Here is a 19,994-nt window from a genome sequence, read left to right as displayed (position 1 = left end):
ACCCTGGGAGCTGGGTCCCCCTGCAGGCTCACTGAATTAGAAGCCCTGAGGGCCAGACCTTCTCAGTGAGGCCTCCCAATGCCATCCATCTAAACCTGGCCACCCCTCTTCCTACCACACTTCCCTGCATTTTTTCTTCTTTAGCACCTATCACCATCTGGCTCACTCTATATTTTATGCTGACTTTTCTCTCCTCCCCTGCTGCTATGTAAGCCCCATGAGGGCAGCGATTTTTTTTGTTTGTTTTTGAGGAAGATTAGCCCTGAGGTAACATCTGCTGCCAATCCTCCTCTTTTTGCTGAGAAAGACTGGCTCTGAGCTAACATCCGTGCCCATCTTCCTCTACTTTATGTGCGGCATGCCTGCCACAGCATGGCTTGCCAAGCGGTGCCATGTCCACGCCGGGGATCTAAACCGACAAACCCCGGGCCGCCGAGAATCAGAATGTGTGAACTTAACCGCTGCACCAGTGGGCCAGCCCCAAGGGCAGCGATTTTTAAAATATCAGCCTTGTTGAAGAATAATTCACAGAAAACACAATTTACTGATTTTAAGTGCAGACTTCAATGAATTGTGACAACTGAAGGCCGCCTCGTGACCACCACAACAGTAGAGACGTGGAACAGTTTCATCATCCTGAAAAGTTCCCTTGTGCCCCTTCCTAGGCAATCCCCTCCCTCCACCCCCAGCCCCTGGCCACCACCTATCTGCTTGTGCCATTCTAATTTGGTCTTTTCTGGAATGTCATAGAAATGGAATCATTACAGTATGTGGTCTTTCTATAGTCTGGCTTTTTTCATAAAGCTAACACTGTGAGGTTCCTCTAAGATGGTGCCTGTATCAGTAGTTTGTTAATTTTTGTTGCTGAGTAGTATTCCATTGTATGGGTATATTGCAACCTGTTTATCCATTTTCCTGTTGATAGACGTTTTGATTATTTCTTGTTTTTGCTATTATGAATAAAGCTGCCATGAACATTCACGCATAAGTCTTTGTGTGCACGAGTGCTTTCATTTTTCTTGGGTAAATCCCTAGGAGTGGGACAGCTGTATGTGTGTTTAGATTGATAAGAAGCCCAGGGCACAAAGACTTGCACTAATACTAGTTGAAGGAATGGTGCCCTGACATCCACATTTTTAGCCAGTTCTCCAGGTACAGCCAGGTGTCTTTGTACTGGATGATTTGGACTCTGGGATCCTTCAGCTCCGATGGACTGATTTCCTTCTGCCTTCCATCTGTGGAGTCCAGCGTTTTATGTCCCAATCTCAGCCCCTGAGGGGACCCAGCCTTGAGATTCTGAGAAGTTGATCCCACCTCACAGGAGCCCAGGGCTTGCCTAGGAGTGAGTCAGACCATGGTCACCTTCATTAGCTTAGCATTATGAGGGTTGATAATTATTATGGTAAATGCCCTATTGCAACCTTGCCATCCCGTGTCCTGCATCTTCTGACTTTTTACGAGCCTGAGGGGTTCTTCCTGTCTTTCTTGTGATAATGCAAGAATGAAGCGTTCATTTGTTCATTTATTCATTCATAGTGCCTTTATTGAGTCTTTTCTGTGCTAGGCAATGTCTAGGTACTGAAGAAACATTTGTGAAAAAGATAAAATCTCTGCTTTCAGGGTGAGGAAAGATAACAACATATGTATAAACAAATAAATGAGATAATTTCAGGTAGCATTAAGTTCTGTGAAGAAAATAGCACAAAGTAAAGGATGAGGGGAACTTTAGATGGGGGAGCAGGGAAATCCTTTCTGAGGTGGATTATTTGAAGCGAGCAGGAGTCAGCTATATGACTATCCAGAACTGCTCTGTAGGCACCTGCCACGTAAGGATATTCAGTACTTGAAAGGTGGCTAGCTTGTATTGAAATGTGCCCTCAGTGTAAAAAAACCCCCCAAAACCCAAAAAACCACTAGATTTCAAAAACTTACTATTCAAAAACCCTAAAACATCTCAATTTTTTCTGTTGGCTATAGGTTGAGATGATAATATTTGGACATATTGGATTAAATAAAATTTATTGTTAATTTCACCTTTTTCTTTTTCCTTTTTTAAATGTACCAACTAGTAAATTTAAAATCACTGTGTGGCTTGCGTTTTCTTCCGGTTGTCAGCACTGTTCTCGAGGAAGAGCATCCTAAACCGAGAGGATGGCAAATGAAAGGTCGCGGGCAGGAACGGAAGGACGCTGGGGCAGAGAGGCCACGGGGAGAGTGGCAGAAATAAGAATGGACCAAATCCAGTGGGATCTTGGTGTTGGCTCTGTAATGAGGTGGGTTTGGATTTAAGAGCAGTAGGGCAGCCGTTTTAAGCAGGGAAGTGGCATGGTCTGAATTACGCTTTAATAGACCTCTGCGGCTGCTAAGTGGAGAATCCACCGTGGGTGGGCCAGACGGAAGGCAGGGGGTTGTGGGAGGAAGAATCCTGGGTTCCAGTATTGTCTGAGCCAGTCTCTTTTGTGCCCCTGCCCTCTCCTGGGACTCAGTTTCCCCGCCCTGTAAAAGAGGCCTGGTCCAGGGCGGTTCTCGGGCTCAGCCCCAGCAGCATCCGCGAGCCCGGCAGGGGCCTGCAGCCCTGCAGGCGCGGCCGCGGGCGCCAGGGGGCGTCTGCTCGATGACTCGGCGCTCGGCTGGCCAGGCGCCGGCGCGTCGCCGCTCGATTGGTCGGGCCGGGCGGGCCGGGGCGCCGCCGCCAGCGCCATTGAGGAGCGGCGGGGAGGAAGCGGCGCGCAGTGCCGGGCTGGGGCGGGCGCCGTTCGCGACAGGTACGGGCCGGGCGGGCACCAGGCAGCCGGGGCGCGCGTGGGCCCGCGCTCGGCCTTCCGGCTCCGCTTCCGACCTGGGGGCCCGGGCCCGCCCGCGGAGAGCGCGGCGCTGGGAGCCGGGGATCCCGGCGTCCGGCCCTCGGGCCGTCCGAGCTCCTCCTGGGGCCCGGGGGCGCCCGAGCCCCCGACGGCCCGAGTCCGCCGCCCTCCCGGGGACTCCTGCGGCCGAGTCCCCGCGGGCATCCCAGGCGCACGCTTGGGCTGCCGGAGCCTCTCGGGACCCCGGCGTCAGTGTCCTGGGGAGTCCGAGTCCCCGCTGGACCAGGCACCGTTTCTAGGGTCCCGGCAGCCTGGCGCCCCGGGATCGGGGGGTGTCAGCCGACGTCTCGCCGCCTGAGCCGCGGTCTCAGTGCAGGACCCCACTGTGCGAGCCCCCCAAGCGCACGCCCAAGAATGGGGCGCCAGGCAGTTCTCCAGAGTGTCTTAACAGCCCCCTTCACCAGCCTTCTGGGGTCACGCTCTGGGATGGGGACATCAGGCTTCAAACTTGTCTTTACGCCTCGCCCCTTGGGGTCACACCCTGGCGGAGCCCCTCCTCCCAGGTAGGGGACCCCGGCGCCCTTCTCCAGGCTTTATCTGGGAGGTGGGGTCTCCGCCCCCTGGAGCGGGGCTTAGGGTTGTGAGAGCAGGAGGAGGGGCGGGAGGATTGTGGGATCCTGGCCTTCTGGGCAGTCCTGTTCCTGTGGGGCCCCTGGCCTGGCACCCGCCCCCCTCCGGCCTCCTATCTCCGAGCTCCCTGGAGCCCCGAGGAGTGGTGCCCCGGGCCAGTTGCCAGTCCTTCCTACTCCTGGCTCTGGCCGCCCCTCGAGGGAGGGGCCTGGCTCAAGGTCACGCCCGGCTGTCTGCCCGGCTGTCTGCCCGCCCGTCCGCCCGCCTGTGGGCTGAGCACTGATCCCCAATGTCACCTGCCCTGCCGATTAGGGGAGGACAGGTGGGGGTTAGTGCCAGGCAGCTGCCTGGAATCCCTCATGAACCAGAGTGTAAACACTTTGGGATTCTGGCCAGCCCGGCGGGCCTTCCTGACACCGGATTCCTTAAGGGAATCCTTGAAGTGGCCTCACGCCTGGTTTAGAGGCTTAGCAGAGCTAATGGATGCTTTCTGGCTAGGGCCTCAGTTTACTGACCAGGGTGTTTTCAGTGCTTCTCACCCCATCTTCTTTTAATCTGTGCTTTGCATCTTCCATTTTCAGGGGAAGGAGAGTAGGGTCCGATCTTGTGTACAAACTGACAGTTGTTTACTGGAAGAGCATTTGTAGTTGGCACTTCAGAGAGAGTGTGTTGGCATTTAGGGCTGAAATCAATGGCTGTGACTTCAAAAATAGAGTGTGCTCTGACTTTGGCTCTTCACCTAAGTGTGTTTGTAGTCTACATAGTAAGACTAGATTGGGCGGGTTCACATTTTGTTTTCACAGATTTACTTGTTTAAAGTTATAGTAAAGAAATGTGTCCTTTACTCAGACTGTTAAACATTTCTTATTTAAAAAAATTTGCTCTTGTAATCTCTTCTTTAAATGTACCCAATAATATCTAGCAGATTCCAAATTTTGCACAAAATGTAGTTTTAAAAAAAATCTTTGAGGGGTTGGCCTGGTGGCATAGTGGTTAAGTTTGCTCTCTGCTTCTCTGGATCCTGGGCTGGACCTACACACGGCTCACAAAGCCACGCTCCGATGGCATCCCATAAACAAAGTGGAGGAAGACTGGCACAGATGTGAGCTCAGGAACCACCTTCCTCAAGCAAAAAGAGGAAGGTTGGCAGTAGATGTTAGCTCAGGGCCAATCTTCCTCACACACATACACACAGAATCTTTGGGAAAAAATTAGTATTTCACCAAATGCTATTTATTTACTTGCTTGTTTTGACTGTCACCGTTGACAAATAAAAGTTAATCTTGTCTGGAAGTTCAAGACACCGTTGACAGATAAAAGTCAGTTTTCCATGGAGGTTGAGTTAACTCTTACAGGGCCTTGTGTTTTGGGTCCTTGTCGGGTGGCAGCCTTTCATTTAGGATAAGCATATCTTCTGGCATTAGACTGAATCACTGGAGGTGGGGCAGAGTGCTTGGAAAGGATCCCGACAGGGCTGGTTCCAACTGGGATGTGTGCCATGGCCAATCTGGAGTGTCTAGCGTGGTGGGCTTGTGTTTGACGGGCTTGGCTTAGGGCAGGATTTGGAGCTCACATTTCTGATTGGGATCTATTAGCTGAGTGATCTCACAATCCATTTAAACTGTAGTGTCTGAAGTTCCCTCATGTTAACTTTTTGTTATACTAAAGATAATCTATATATTTTTTGCAATGCTAATAAACACTAATTGTTATAATAGGCAGTAGTAATCCAGTACTGAGTGCAAATACTGTAGCTGGAACCAGAGGATTTCTGGTGTTTGTAATTACTGACTAAGAGGGTTCATTGAATCACCATCATCTGGTGCCCAGGTACCAGTAATGCAGTTCCAGGAGATTTAAGAACAATGATAAGCTACTGCCATCTCCCTTCCATTTATATTATTTTAGAAATGATCCTGATGAACAAATTTGCAAAATTAAATTAGGGAAGGCTTAAAGAGGATCATTGCAGAATATGAAGTTTATTGATACAGTCTCTTAGGGCATTTTTCCCTTAATCTAGGGCAGGGTTTCTTAACCTGGCACTATTGACATATTGGGCTGGGTAATTCTTTGTTGTGGGGGCTGTCTTGTGTGTTACAGGATGCTTAGCAGCTTCCATGGTCTCTACACACAAGATACCAAAATGTCTGTAGACATTGCCAAATTACACCGGGATGAGACCCTCTGATCAGGACAGTCTAGTCCCAAGGTGAATCACTAAACGCACGCAGTTTAATGATTAGTTACATCGAAAAGATACACAACTTTGAATTGTAGGTGGTTTTTGGTAAATTTATAAGTGACTATTCCTTGCAGCTGCCCCAAAGTAGATGCGTTGGTTTGCCCTCCATTATACTAATGGGCATCTTGCCGTTCTTCTCACCCATCTTTTCTTAAATCTCTGCTTTGCATTCATCTACTTTCAGAGAAGGTAGAATAGGAAATCAGCTTAGAAGGTCATCTGGTTTTCCTGTTGATTTCCTTTTTTTTTCTTTCGTAGATTCTTCTGTGACCATGAGAGAGAGAGAGAGAAAGAATGATCCATGATTTTTAAGCACCTTGTCTTGAGGATATAGACATGTTGGAAGGTCTTGTAGCCTGGGTTCTCAACACCTATCTGGGGAAGTACGTCAATAACCTGAACACTGACCAGCTCTCTGTTGCACTTCTGAAAGGTGAGTACATATTTCTCTTTTTTGTAAAGTATGCCTTTGCAGATGGCATTTCTGTTTTTTATGATCTTTTTGTTGTTTTGAGAATAATAAACCATAATGCCCAGATGGCTTTGTGCTAAATATGTGTAAAAGGAAATATGTTCTCCCATATGACACTGATTATTATTACAGGGTGACTTAAGTATGTAGCTGTATTGCTCTAGATTTTGGAGAACTATTAAATATTTGAAAAACCCAGTATATTACTGGTAACTGTGCTTTATCCCAGTTAAGTTTTTAGCTTTATGAAGCTTTATGGAGGCAGCCATGATGTACTGACAATGGCATTGGCTTTGGCTTCAAATCCAGCTGTGTAACTGCTTGACTATGTGAACAGGTGATTGAAATTCTAAGAGTGTTTCTCTTTTTTTGTTTTGTTTTTTGAGGAAGATTAGCTCTGAGCTAACTACTGCCAATCCTCCTCTTTTTGCTGAGGAAGACTGGCCCTGAGCTAAGATCCGTGCCCATCTTCCTCTACTTTATACGTGGGATGCCTACCACAGCATGGCTTGCCAAGCGGCGCCGTGTCCACACCTGGGATCCGAACTGGCGAACCCCGGGCCGCCAAAGCGGAACGTGTGCACTTAACCACTGCGCCACTGGGCCGACCCTGAGAGTGTTTCTTTAGAAGAAGAGGGTTATATACCTCTCCAGGGTTACTGCAAGGATCAGACAGAGGGACATTTAAAGTTCTTATCCTACGAGCATGTAATAGACACCCAGTAGGAATTTTAAAATATGTTATGGGGAAGTCTTCAACAAGATTTCTGATGTCTTGTCTTGCTTAGTAGTAAAGTACCGAAAGCTTGAGATATTGTAGCCTTTACAGGCCTACAGTTGCTAAGTGCAGTCCAGTGGTTTGGGGTGGAGATTGGAAAGCTCCTTTTTCCCCCTTCTTAAGTTCTCTTTGTTCAACTCAGAATGAAACCCTTTAACAAATCTAGAGAAAGAAACTAAAGTCAGTCTGCAAGGATGTAGACTCATAGGAAGTGGAAAGGAGAGCTCAGATTCAGTGGAGACCTCAGCTTCCTGGGACTGAGAGTTTTGGCAGGTGGACGGGGACAGGTTGGTTGAGACAGCAGTGATCCAGATGTTTGTGTAGTCTGAGAGGAGGTTCCCCTGTCCCTGGAAGGGTTGCTTTCCAGTTTTTCTGAGCCATCTAAACCAGTAAAATGAGTGTGGCAGCGATGGACTGCGGGGATCTGTGGTGGTCGCCCCTCCCACTTCCTTCCTTTCATTGGATGTAGAAATGGGTTCTTTCCTAATCTCCTCTTCCTGCTTGTCGTCCTGGCCTTAGAAGGGAGCTGCAAAGTGCAAAGTGAAAGTGACCAGTCCGGCAGGGAAGAGGATGTGCTCAGAGTACACTATTGCTGTCACGTTCACCACCTGGGTCACTTGTTGAAGTTTTCACACACGCACTGAAGCTAACCAACTCGTACAGGGCAGGTGATGGCCTGGAGAGAGAACTGCACACCAGAACCTTGCTAATAAAAGAGTTGGGTTTCTCGAGAGTAGTAGGGTAAGAGCATGTTTGCTGAAGAAATGACTAGGTAGAAGTTTGTGCTATCTCATGTAGCTTGGAGTCTGTATCAATACCAGAGTTCTAATCTCAGCAGTTTTAGACAGAATGTATCTTGTAATGACAACTGTGTGCATGTCTCTGATGCTTTAAACTCTTTTCTGTGCTGATTTCCTTTTTAAAAAATATTCTCTATGGCTTTTAAGGAAGCTGTGGAATTTGAGGAATGTTTCTCTGCAGAATGAAACGACGCTTTTTCTTTGATAACTTATGTTAGTATGGTGCGCCATCCTTATGGAACCAAAGCACACCACAATGCTTGGCCAGAAAAGTATTGCAGCATTGCAGTGTACCGAGAGGGTGGCTTTGTAAAGAAGTTGACACTTTTTGTCCATCTTGATGCCACAGTTACAGTTATGCAGTGCTTGGGTGGAGGGTACTAGATAGGAAGAAGAATGTTAGTTCAGTCCATCTGCAAGTCTTTACTGTTCTAGATGCTTTGAGAGGTGAAAAGGAGACTGAAATAGTGGTCAAGAGTGTGGATTTTGTGGCCAGACTGGATTTGAATCCATTTCCTCCATTTACCAGTAACTTGGGCAGATTATTGAAGTTTTTCCTGCTTCAGTATCCCTTTCTGTAAATTGGAGATAGTATTAACTATCTCATAAGTTTCTGAGGATTAAACACATTAATGAAGGTCAAAGAGCTTAGACCTTTTCCTGGCATATCATGGGCCCTCAGTCATTGTTAGTAATCGTCCATCGTCATGACCATCAACATATGCCTGGCTGGTGGGTTGGACTTCAAGGCTACATTGTGCACTCATGTTAAAAGTCATAGAAATGGAAAGTAGCATGTGAATAGTTGAAGGACAGAGATAGCGCCTGTATAATATTTCACTTGTTTAGTCATTCAACAAACACTTATTGAGCACCTGCTTTGGGTAAGGCTCTGTGTTATGGAATGATACAGAAAGGGGAGACAGTAGAAGATACTAAGAGCTCAGGCGTCAGATCTAACCCCAGGTTCACCACTTAAAAGCTGTTTGTGTCTATGAGCAGGTTACTTAAGCCTCCTCTTCACCCCAGCTCCCTCCTGCTACCTGAGATCAGACAGATGTGGTCTGAACTCTAGCACTATCACTTACTAGCTCTGTGATTTTTAAGCAAACTGCTTGTCCGCTTAGCCTCATTTTTCTCATCTCAAAAATGGAGAAAATAATAGTATTTCCTCATATTGTTGTGAGGATTTAATGAGATAATGCTTAGGAAGAGCTTGGCACTAGTAAGAGCTCACGGAATGATAGCTGCTGTTATTATTATTATTGCTGTTCCACCTCTGCCTCTCTAGTCGCTGCCCTCAGAGAGCTGTTAGCCTGTTGGGGAGATGGAAATGATGCAGTAATACAAGGCAGTGTATGGTGAATTTTTGTCCTGGAGAAAAAGGCGTGATGCAGTGGGGTGCAAAGGGGCAGCCATTCATCCCGCCTGCAGGACTCTGGGAAGCTGTTGTGGAGGTAGCTTTCCAGGGGGTCTTAGCAGGATTTCAGTAGGTGGCCTAGGGGGTCTCCACATTCTAGATAGGATGGAGCTTGTGAGCAGATGCAGAAGGCTGAAACCTTGCAGGGCACGTTTGGGATAGTTGGGGCCAGAAAGTAGTGGCTGCCAATGCCATGTCAAGGAGTCTGAACTTGGGGCCGTCGGCATATCTGTGTATGTGTATACTTAGATTCTCCCTCCTTTTTGTTTTTATAAGCTCTGAACCTCAGGTCGGCCCTTTAAATGACGTAGAGCCAAGGCAAGAGAATCCAGTAGCCTCGGTGATTACTGAAAAATGACCAGCCTCCAAATTCACCCCAGTTCTAGTTGACTAGGTTTCTTGCTAATCTAAGATGAGGAATTTTTGGGTGACAACTGCATAAATAAGCCTGCAGACTATCTGCCTGGGAATAATTGAAGAGCATCATCATTTATAAAGTACTCACCTCTTCTGGGAGGGGCCTTTCCAGCAGGGCCGTGTGGGTGCGTGTCTGAGCGGGCGGGGAATTAGGAAGCCTTCTGTCTTGAATCACTGCTGCCGCTGTTTTGCCTGGTTCCTTTGTTTTTGACTTGCTACAGGCTGCCCTTTCTTCTCATTCTTGCCTCTGTTTCCTCTTCTTTCTAGACCACCCCCTTTGCTCTCTGCATTTCAGCTTCTTTAATTTTTCACGGTGTGGATTGCGTACAATTTCCTTCCACTTCTCCAAGCTGTACAGTAGCCAAGGAAACCTAGGGCTGTCTGCCTGTGTGACAGACTTGGGTATCGAGAAATAGAGCAGATGATTCACACTGCACATGATGCTCTTCAGAAGAAGAAGGAACCCGTATACTTTCTCCCTTTAAGTTAATTTCAGCTGATAAGGAACAGGTTTCATGTTTTTTCCCCCCATGATCATTTTTCTCCTAAGTGTGGAAGTAGGATTATTTCCAGGCTCTCTGGGGTTATTAAGTTATCTTTTTGGTTAGTCTTAAGGTATGTAGGGCGCCGTGTGGACAAATGTTCCTGCAAAAGTCTAAAACAGAAGTTGGGTGCATTTGCTCAGAATCTGCCAAATTGCTAGATTTGAATACTTCTTTAGAAGCCAATAACCCACAAGTCTTGAACCATCATTTAAAGGGAAAAATGATCATTTCTTGTATTAGTTTTTCCTCAGGGAAAAAGGCTTGCTTGCCTTTCTTCTAATTTTTCTTACCAGTTAATGGTTGCTGGGTGGTTGTTGTCTCTACTCCCTGTTCTTGAAAATTTTTATGTCAGATTTAAGTGGCTTGGAAATTGCCTTGTGTTGTACAGACAGTTTTGTAAAACAGTGGCTGTCTCCCCAGCCCTTTGAGGATGGGGACCCTGCCGTCTTTTTTTGCATTCGCAGTGCCTAGTGCAGAGCAGGGATTGGTGTCTGTGTGTGAATGAATGGCTTCCATAGCTGGGAGAGTGAGAGATCCAGCTGCACCTCCTTGACTGTTCCTTCAAACTGCTTTGGAGGCGTCTTGTACTTTTAGGTTTCAGTCATTGTAAAAGCTGGGCTGAGAAAGACCCGCAGCAGTGCTTCGTTCCTTTACTTTTTCTGGCTGGTTATCGCACCTGCGGGTGGAGGTGTAGAGGAGAACATGTGGAGTTGATCTCTCCAGAAGAGAGAGTATAATTCCTTTCTATGACCAACTTTATTTAACTCTCGTGGGCTCTCAGATGTTATGTGCAATACACCCATTTTGTGGGGGTGGGTGGGGAGGCGGAGCTTGTTAAAAATTGTAGATTTCTATGTTTCAGTCCCAGAGCTGTCTGGGCAGGGGGCCCAGGAGCTTGCATTTCATTTCAGGTGATTCAGGTATTAGTGGTCCGCTTGTGAACGTCAGCCTAACCTAGGGGTCTGCAAACTGGCCAGCTGGGAGCTGAGAATGGCTTTTACATTTTTAAAGCCTCGTTAAAAAAACCGAAAAGAAAATATACAACAGACGCCATAAGGCCTGAAATATTTACTGTCTGACTCATTCCAGAACAAGTTAGATCCGTGCCTAAACCCTTCATCAGCTGGCACGCTTCAGCTGCTACTTCCATGTCGGAGGGGGATGGTCAGGAAGCTGGCAGAGATGAAGCACATGGGCCAGTCGTAGCGCTCCGCACGCCCTTTATAGCCGGAGTCTAGATGTAAAGCTCCTCCTGTGGCCTTCAGTGATTTGCACAAAGGAGACACCTCCTGCATTCGTTGCATGAACAATTCATGATGTTGTTTTCGTTTTTTAGGTGCCGTTGAATTAGAAAACTTGCCATTAAAGAAAGATGCCCTGAAAGAACTGGAGTTACCGTTTGAAGTCAAAGCTGGTATGGGAAACTAAAGGAGAGGGAGGCAGTTTTGAATCATATTGTTTGGGACCTGAAAATTGAGAGCCCTTGAGTTTGGCGCTATTGACCAGGAAGAGGCAGGATAGGAAGTGTAGAGTTTAGATCAGTCATACAGTGTGGCGTTTTCTGTCAGGATGACCTTGGGGTGGTGGGGAGGTCAGGTGGTTCCCAGACCTACTGAATCAGAACTTCCAAGGGCGTGTCACTGGACCTGCATTTTTCATAAGCATCCCAGGTGGCTTATGTTTATTGAAGTGTGAAGGTCTGTTCCAGGTACAGGGAGTTCCGACTTTCAGAGAATTCATTATAAATATTACTGGGAGACAGTTTACTCTATTGAATGAAAGGTGGGCTCTGGAACAGTATGCTTGGGTTTATATCCCATATCTGCCATTTTCTGGCTGTGTGACCTTGGGGAAGTTCCCTAACCTCACTGTGTGATTCCTCATCTTTAACATGGGATGATAATGGTACCTACCTCATGGGGTTGTTGAGAGGATTACATGAGCTAATGCACCAAAATCACTCAGAACAATGCCTAGCACACTGAATAGATGTTTGCAGTGACTGTAGGAGTTTTGCAGTTACTAGGTTTGGTAAGGAAACAAGAATTGTCAGAGAATAAAAATATTCCTTACTAAATGACCACTTATAAATTAGTCCCTCTTCAGACACCCCTCATTGTTCAGCAATAGCCTGTTCATGTCAGTCAGTCTTTCCCTTATTTGGGGTACTTAATAATACACTAAAATGTAAGTACAATGCAGATCAATTGCTAGGTGAATTAGAATAGAAATCTTGCAAAAGATTCAGGCTTTCTGGAAGTCAATTTGAGTGATACGTGTACTGCCAGAGTCACAAGCAAAGGCGCTGACAAATTAGGACCTGAGAGAAGTTCCCAACAACGATGACATGTGGGTACTTCCAGCAGTTATCATTTGAATATCCGAGGATTAAGAGAGGCTCTGGGAAGATTGATGGAGTTTTCTAATATTTCTGCAAAGATGACCCTTTTAATGCTTGTTCTGCAAAAATTAAATGAAATGTTAACAGAAGTTATATTTTGCTTTTGTATAACTATCAAATATTATGCATCTTCCCCCAATTAATTTATATTAGAATTGTATCCGTGCATGAATTATTGTTAAAATTCTGCTATTTCAGTTATAAATGTTACTAAATATAAAAAACACTTATTTTTTTAGATAAAATCTAAATTAAAATATTTTTTCATTATGTGTTGTAAAATTTCTTAATTTATTACTGGATTACACAGTCCATCACTGGGTGTTGGTGATAATTCTGTTATCTTAAATATAGCAGATCGGTTCCACTTGAGTCTAGACCTTAGAGGGTAATGGTTATGCTTTGAGCACATGTGTTGCTCTTAGAGGTAGAATATTAGTTGGGCCGTGTGGATCTTTGAGAGTTAGGATAGTTCAGATGTTCTTATGCATTCTTCCTTAGTGGTGACTTGCCTTATTAATTGAATTTAAAGAAGGCTTGTGGTCTACGAGGCTTGGCTAGAAATGGTGGAATTTGGGAAATAAATACCATAATTCTACCGGGCCGTTTAGCTTTCCCCTCAGCCCGGGTTCTCATGAAGAATCAGAGTTCTTTCTCGGTAGAGTGCCACTGCAACATGACCTCTGTTCCAGTTCAGTTGTGCACTATGTTCAAGATTGGACGTGTTGTAAGTCTGATAACTCCAATAAGTACTTATCAACCAGCCAATTAATAACGAACAGGAAGTGAGTTTTGTCCCTATGGGCTTGTGCAGGTGTCTTGGGAAGAAAGATACGCTGAGGAAGTTTAAGATGTAGTCTGGTTGGGGAGGAGGCAGTTTTCAGAGAAGAGATGTTGCATTTGATATCGTAAAGTCACACTGAACTTTTTCCAGCTTCTAATTCATTCTTAGAGATTTCAGCCTACTAACATTTGTTTCACATGTATGAAAACTTGCTGCTTGCTTTCTTAAAAAATAAATGGTAAAAGTAGTAATGCTCCTTAAAGAAAACTAGAAGAATACAGGAAAATAGAATTAAAAAATGTGTACAGGCATTTAAGAAGACTTTCCTTTTCCCAGGCTTCATCGGGAAAGTAACCCTTCAGATTCCCTTTTATCGCCCCCATGTGGACCCTTGGGTGATCTCCATCTCCAGTCTTCACTTAATTGGAGCCCCTGAAAAAATACAGGATTTCAACGATGAAAAGGAGAAGCTGTTGGAAAGGGAGCGCAAGAAAGCTCTGCTGCAAGCCCTGGAGGACAAGTGGAAGGCAAGGCAGAAATCCTTGTGGCCGTAAGAGCGGTGGTGGGGAGGCTTCTGAAGTGAGCACAGCACGAGCTTCTGCTCACACTGGCTCTTTCCTTTGTAGAGTGAACAGCAGCAGAAAGGGGAATCCTACTGGTATTCAGTGACTGCTTCGGTAGTTACGAGAATTGTGGAGAACATTGAAGTAAGTGCTGTTACTTTTACAACATGGAAGGGATTTCTCAGGCTTGAATGTATTTCACTTCTTGGTCTGTTGCTGACACAGGGCGTACAGAGAGCGGGCCGACTGCTCAGCTGTGCCGTCTTCTAGGCACTGCCAAGGGGAAAACCTGAAAGGCAAGTCGGCTCTGGGCAGACACAGGATTTTCTTGCTTCAGCTAGTTGAGTAGGAGTTTCCGTTTCACTTACATTTCACTGCACTTTCTTTTTGAATGTTGGAATCCCACTTGCTAAAGGATTCACCCCTTAGGAAGCCAGGTTGCCTAAGACTTCATGACTGTGTTGTTTTGGGCAAATCACTTAACCTCTCTGGTCTCAGCTTCTTCATCTGTAAAATGAGAGAGGTTGGATATGTGGTTTCCAGTTGATGGCGTAGTGAACTGTGAACAGCCCACTGAGAGATTTAACTCACTGATGTGTCTGGTGGCACTTTGATGAGTTCGAAGGCTGGGGCTGTTTGGCCACATTTTCTGCTTTAATTACATTTTATTTGGTCCTCAAAAACTAGATCAGTGTCCACACTAATTTTCATGAATGTCATGAGAGTTAGCCCCTACTTAGTACCTCCAGGGTTTTCTTGCGATGCCAAGGGGACACAGGCCAAACATTTTCTGGGTGTACCACTTCCCAAAAAATACAGTGTGCGGTTGTTGGTTTCGTAACTTTGATAACGTCCACAAAAAGATCAGTACATTTGAGGTGGCTGCTTTGAATTCTGTTTCAGGCATTTATTTTTTTAGCTGCTATTGATTTTTAAACATTGATTATTATTTTAATTTTGTTTTTAATAATAGCTTTATTGAGATTTAGTTCACATACCGTAAAGTTCACACTTTTAAAGTGTATAGTGTTTTTTAGTATATTTACAAAGTTGTGCGTTGATCGCCACTATCTAATTCCAGGACATTTTCATCATTTCAAAAAGAAACTTAATGCCCAATTAGTAGTCATTCCCAATTCCCCTCTCCCTTCAGCCCCCTGCGCCCACTAATCTACTTTCTCTATTGATTTGCCTCTTCTGGGCATTTCATATCAATGGGATCGGACACTTTGTGGCCTTTTGTGTCTGGCTTCTTTCATTTAGTGTAATGCTTTCAAGGTTCATCCATGTTGTGGCAGGTATCAGTACTTTATTCCTTTTTGTGACTGAATAATATATTCTATCGCATGGAATGTTGAAGATAAACAAAGCCAGACCTTAGTTAGAGTGGTGAAAACAGATTTTATTCAGTAACTGCCGACAGTAGGGGAAAGAGCAGAGCTCCATTCCTATTTCCACAGAGGTGACCGGGCCTTTTAAAGGGAGAATGAAGGGGTGGGGGGTGTGTGTGTGTAGGGCTCAGGTGAAAATTACGAAGGGATGCTCAGTGTAAATGTGATGAGGCTTCTGTTCTCCCCCAGAGACTGGAGACAGAGGCTGTCCTTCCTGATGATTACATTTCAAAGGAATGGCTTTCAGGTCCTTGAGTTGTAGGAGATACATAAACATCTTACAGGGATGGAGAAAGATTTGCGATTGGAGCCCTTTGTGGTAAGTGCTCTGAGAAAGGGAGGCCAGGGCCTATTGTCAGGTGTTGGCTAGAACAAAAGCCCTGAGCTTTCCCAGACCAGCGCTCAGACAGGGGCCGGAATGTCCCAGGACACAGCCTTAGGCTGCTAGGAGCTTTGTTAAAATCTGGTCTGGTCTCTTAGTGCAGGGCTTTTTGTTGGTTTTTTTTTCTTTCTGCTTTTTTTCCCTAAATCCCCCCAGTACATAGCTGTATATTTTTAGTTGCGGGTCCTTCTAGTTGTGGCATGTGGGACGCCACCTCAGCATGGCCTGATGAGCAGTGCCATATCCGCACCCAGGATCCGAACCAGCGAAACCCTAGGCCACCGCAGCGGAGCGCGCGAACTTAACCACTCGTTCATGGGGCCGGCCCCATTACTGCAGGGTTTGAATGCGGTATTTGGACTGAGTTTTTGCAGTTCTCAGGAAAGGCCACATGTTGTTTACCCGTTCATCAGTTGATGGGCATTTGGGTTGTTTCCACTTTTTTATGAGTAATGCTGTTATAAACATTTGTGTGTATGTTTTTGTGTCAATGTGTGTTTTCAGTTCTCTTGAATATATACCTCAGAGGAATTGTTGAGTCATATGATAAGTCTGTGTTTAATTTTTTGAGGAACTGTCAAAGTGTTTTCCAGAGAGCCTGCACTGTTTTACAGTTTCACCAGTAATGCGTGAACGTTTCAGTTTCTCCACATCCTCATCAACACTTTTTGCTGTCTGTCTCTTGATAGTAGCCGTCCTAGTGGGTGTAAGGTGATATCTTATTGTCGTTTTGATTTGCATTTCCTTAATGATTAATGTTATTGAGCATCTTCTGATATGCATATTGGCCATTTGTATATCTTTTTTGGAGAAATGTCTATCCAAATCCCTTTTCCATTTTAAAAATTGATTAATTTTTTTACTGTTGAGTTGTGAGCCTTCTTTATATACTCTGCATCCTAGTCTCTTATCATATACATGATTTGCAAATATTTTCTCCCATTCTCTGGGTTGTCTTTTCCCTTTCTGTTAGTATTTTTTAGTTTATTGAAGCAGAGTGCCTTTTCTATGGGCTGCCTTTAGGGGCAAGGGGAAAGACAGACAGAAAGAAAGAAGTACAAAGTATATATGCCGGGCTGGTGTGCCTGTGTCCAGGTGCGGGGACACAGAGGCAAGAGTAAGATATCATAAGGGAGGGAGGGACAGTTACTAGATACAATGGTGTTACTTTCTTTTAGTCTTTCTTTAAGGTGTCTTCTGAAATGATTTAAGGAAAGTGTTGTGACTGTCTCCTTGAGACAGCACTAAGCTCAACTGTCATTCACGTCCAGTTTGTGACTGCGACTCTCTCAGGAACTTGAAGTGTGTTGGACAGGTGTGTAATGTAAATGTCTGTATAAAGCGCTGGCTGTGGTTGACTTAAATGGCTCCGGGGCACTTTGACCCCGACCTGTAAAGTTCTACCTGCGGCAGAAAGTTCCACCTGCGGCAGTTGTCCAAATGTGTCCTCCTTTCTTCTTGCCTTTGCAGTTAAAAATTCAAGATGTCCATTTGCGCTTTGAAGATGGTGTCACCAATCCTTCCCATCCTTTTGCGTTTGGCGTCTGCATCAAGAATGTGTCCATGCAGAATGCTGTCAGCGAGCCTGTGAGTATGAAATGTACTGCACCAGGAGGAAAGCACTCGTTCTAGGGAATTTGGGGCTCTGCCTTTTGTAATTTTTGTTATGTACATGAGATTACATTCTTTTCCACCATGTTCTTTGCCGCCTACGTATGTCTCTTGTCTGTATGCAGCAAATCTAATTTACTGAAATAGGGAAACAGTTCATTTTCTCTGACTTCTCGTTGTTTCACTCATCCCTTAAATGTTGGCGCAGTCCCTTTCATTTTATACACGAAGAAAGTGAGGTGCAGAAAAGATTTCATCTCTGAGTTTCTTCTCAGCCTGCGTGTACTCCCTGGGTAAACTCGTTCTGTCCCATAGTTCCAGCTGCCACTGGGGGATGTTTGCTGCTGGCTTCCGGATCTTGAGCTCCTGTCTGACCTCCATATTCACAGTCTTTAACTACCTAAGGGACCCCTCTGTGGTATTTTAGGCTTGTCGTAACCAAAATGACCCTGTTAAATTCCATCTGCCCGTTTTGCTCCCATGAAACCAACTTTTTTCCTTTGTTCTGTAACATGTTACTGAATGTTAAAACAAACAAATGAAACTAACATCTTTTGAGCCCTTTTATGTGCCAGGCACTGTTGTTAGTGCTTCACATGATTCACCTCGTGGAATTCTCATCACTTTTCCACCAGCGTTAGACTCCTCTTACACCTGAGGTTGCTAAGGAGCAGTAAGATAGGGTGAGTGGGGGAGCCAGGTCTTGAACCCAGGTGGACCAGCTCTAGATCAGGGCTTGGGAAACTATGTCTGGGGGCCAAATCTGGCCCCATCTATTTTTATAGGTAAAGAGTTATTGGATCACTGCCATGCCCATTCAAGTCATTTTTAGGGCTGCTTTTGTGCAACAATGGCAAAGTTGAGTAGTTACGACAGAGACTCTGTGGCCCACAAAGCCTAAATATTGGCTGTCTTGCCCTTTACAGAAAAAGTTTGCCATCCCTGCTTCAGAGCATCTGTTCTTACCAATACACTAACTTCTAGAGGCCTTGTGCTCATCCTTTCGCTTCTTATTCATCAACTTCTGTATTCATTTGGTCACAATGTTCTGCCAGTTTTTCCTGCAGAATGTCGTCAGTGTGGCTCTTCCTCTCCTTTCACTGTGACTATGTGAGTTTAGGATCCTCTCACCTTTTGCCCAGAATAATGAAAGATCCTGTTCCGTGACCTCCTTGCTCCCATCCAGGCTGTGGATTCACTCTATACCAGTGCCTCGTGGCCTTCCTTATGTCACGGCACACAGAGAAAATGTAGTCTTTGTACAGGACACTGGGGCAAATGCATGTGGTTCCTTGGGGCTGGAGATGGTTAGCTCAGAGTAATCGGATATTTATGAAGTGTAACTTGATCCTATAAACTTGCTCATTATGTTGACACACTCGTGACTCATTTCTCTGGCACACCTGAGAGGAAGGCTCTGCTCTGCACTGTTGCCGGAGTTCTGTTTCTAAAACACATACCTTTTCCTGGCACGTGCCTACGTCACAACCCTTGGTGGCTCCACGTCCCTGCAAGTATGAAGTCCCAACTCCTTAGTGTGGCATAAGCTTCCTTTTGTAGGGCGTTAGTCTCCTGGGGTTACCCTAACGACTTACCACAAACCAGGTGGCTGAAAACAACGGAAACTTACTCTCTTCAGTTCTGGAGGCCAGGAGCCCAGAATCCAGGTGTTGGCAGGTTGGTTCTATCTGGAGGCTCTCAGGGAGAAACTGTCTCGTGCTCCTTCCTGGCTTCTGGTGTGTCCCTTGGTGTTCCTTGGCTTGTAGATGCATCTCTCCAATCTCTGCCTCCATCTTCCCATGGCCTTCTCCCACGTATGTCTGTTTTCTCTTCTTAAAAGTACACTGGTTATTAGATTAGGGTCCACCCTAATCCAGTATGACCTCATTTTAATTTGATTACATCTACAAAGACCCTGTTTCCAAAAAAGGTCCTATTCACAGGTTCCAGGAGGACATGAAATTCAGCCCAGTACAGCTAGTAACGTTCCAGGCTACTTTTTTCAGCATTTCACTCCCTACTCCAAATATGCGTTCAAACACATGTGCCTGTACTGCCTGCACTCCACGAGTCCAGTGTTCCAGTTACCCAGACATGTTCACCGTCCTCTGAAGATATCAGGCCTTCTGTATCGTGGACCCTACTCTTTGAAATGCATCCCCATCCTTCCTTCTTACCCTACCCTTTGCCTGAAACTTATGTATCTTTCAATACTTATCCACACAGTGACATTTTCTCTCTTGTTTGCTCACAGCACCTTATATATTCCTCCTTGGCTCCCTCTGCTTAATTGAAGTGGTTGCATGCTTGTATTCCCCCTTAGCTAAATTTTGAACTCTGTAAGAGCAAAACCATGTTTTAATTCAGTTTTGTGTCCCTGCCACCTTGCAAAGTGCCTCGTGTATGATTCTTCACAAATGGTTTGTTGAATGAATGGATGAATGGATTTGTGAATAGAGGAGTCATCTTGTTTTCTTCCCTGTCTGTCTTACCTCAGGTACAGAAATTAATGCGGAAAAAGCAGTTAGATGTGGCAGAATTTAGCATCTATTGGGACGTCGATTGCACTTTACTGGGGGATTTGCCTCAGGTGGAGTTACAGGTATGATTCTGGCAGTGGGCTTCACCGTAACAACAGTGGAGTGAAGTGGTGTAGGGTCACTGCCATGGGGTGTCTGTGCCCGGCCTCTCTGATCCCGTGCCTCTCCTCCAAAGCATCCGCTCCTCCTCCATAGCATCGGCTCCTCCTCC

At 45.5% G+C, this 19,994-nt stretch overlaps 1 protein-coding gene across 8 annotated transcripts in view; it reads left to right on the top strand.

Annotated features, from left to right (window-relative positions):
- Positions 1–2,678: 2,678 nt before the first annotated feature.
- The window catches only part of VPS13D (vacuolar protein sorting 13 homolog D), a 253,122-nt gene continuing 235,806 nt past the window's right edge, over positions 2,679–19,994 (top strand). For 3 of the 8 annotated variants that reach the window (XR_006888444.1, XR_006888443.1, XM_046660128.1), the window contains exons 1-7: positions 3,290–3,367; positions 5,938–6,112; positions 11,448–11,525; positions 13,633–13,823; positions 13,923–14,003; positions 17,103–17,219; positions 19,741–19,845. Coding sequence is in view for 5 of the 8 variants with exons in the window: in XM_046660128.1 (XP_046516084.1) it covers positions 6,016–6,112; positions 11,448–11,525; positions 13,633–13,823; positions 13,923–14,003; positions 17,103–17,219; positions 19,741–19,845 (669 nt within the window). In the remaining 3 variants the exon portion in view is untranslated. Of the gene's footprint in view, positions 2,766–3,289; positions 3,368–5,937; positions 6,113–11,447; positions 11,526–13,632; positions 13,824–13,922; positions 14,004–17,102; positions 17,220–19,740; positions 19,846–19,994 lie in introns of those variants that run through there. The other 5 variants (XM_046660127.1, XM_046660126.1, XM_046660124.1 and 2 more) reach the window with 3 other exon arrangements.

The sequence above is a fragment of the Equus quagga genome, chromosome 5 (assembly GCF_021613505.1).
Source record: "Equus quagga isolate Etosha38 chromosome 5, UCLA_HA_Equagga_1.0, whole genome shotgun sequence".
Lineage (NCBI taxonomy): Eukaryota > Metazoa > Chordata > Mammalia > Perissodactyla > Equidae > Equus > Equus quagga.
The sequence above is the reverse complement of the archived record's forward strand: the minus strand, read 5'-3'. Positions and strand labels throughout refer to the sequence as shown.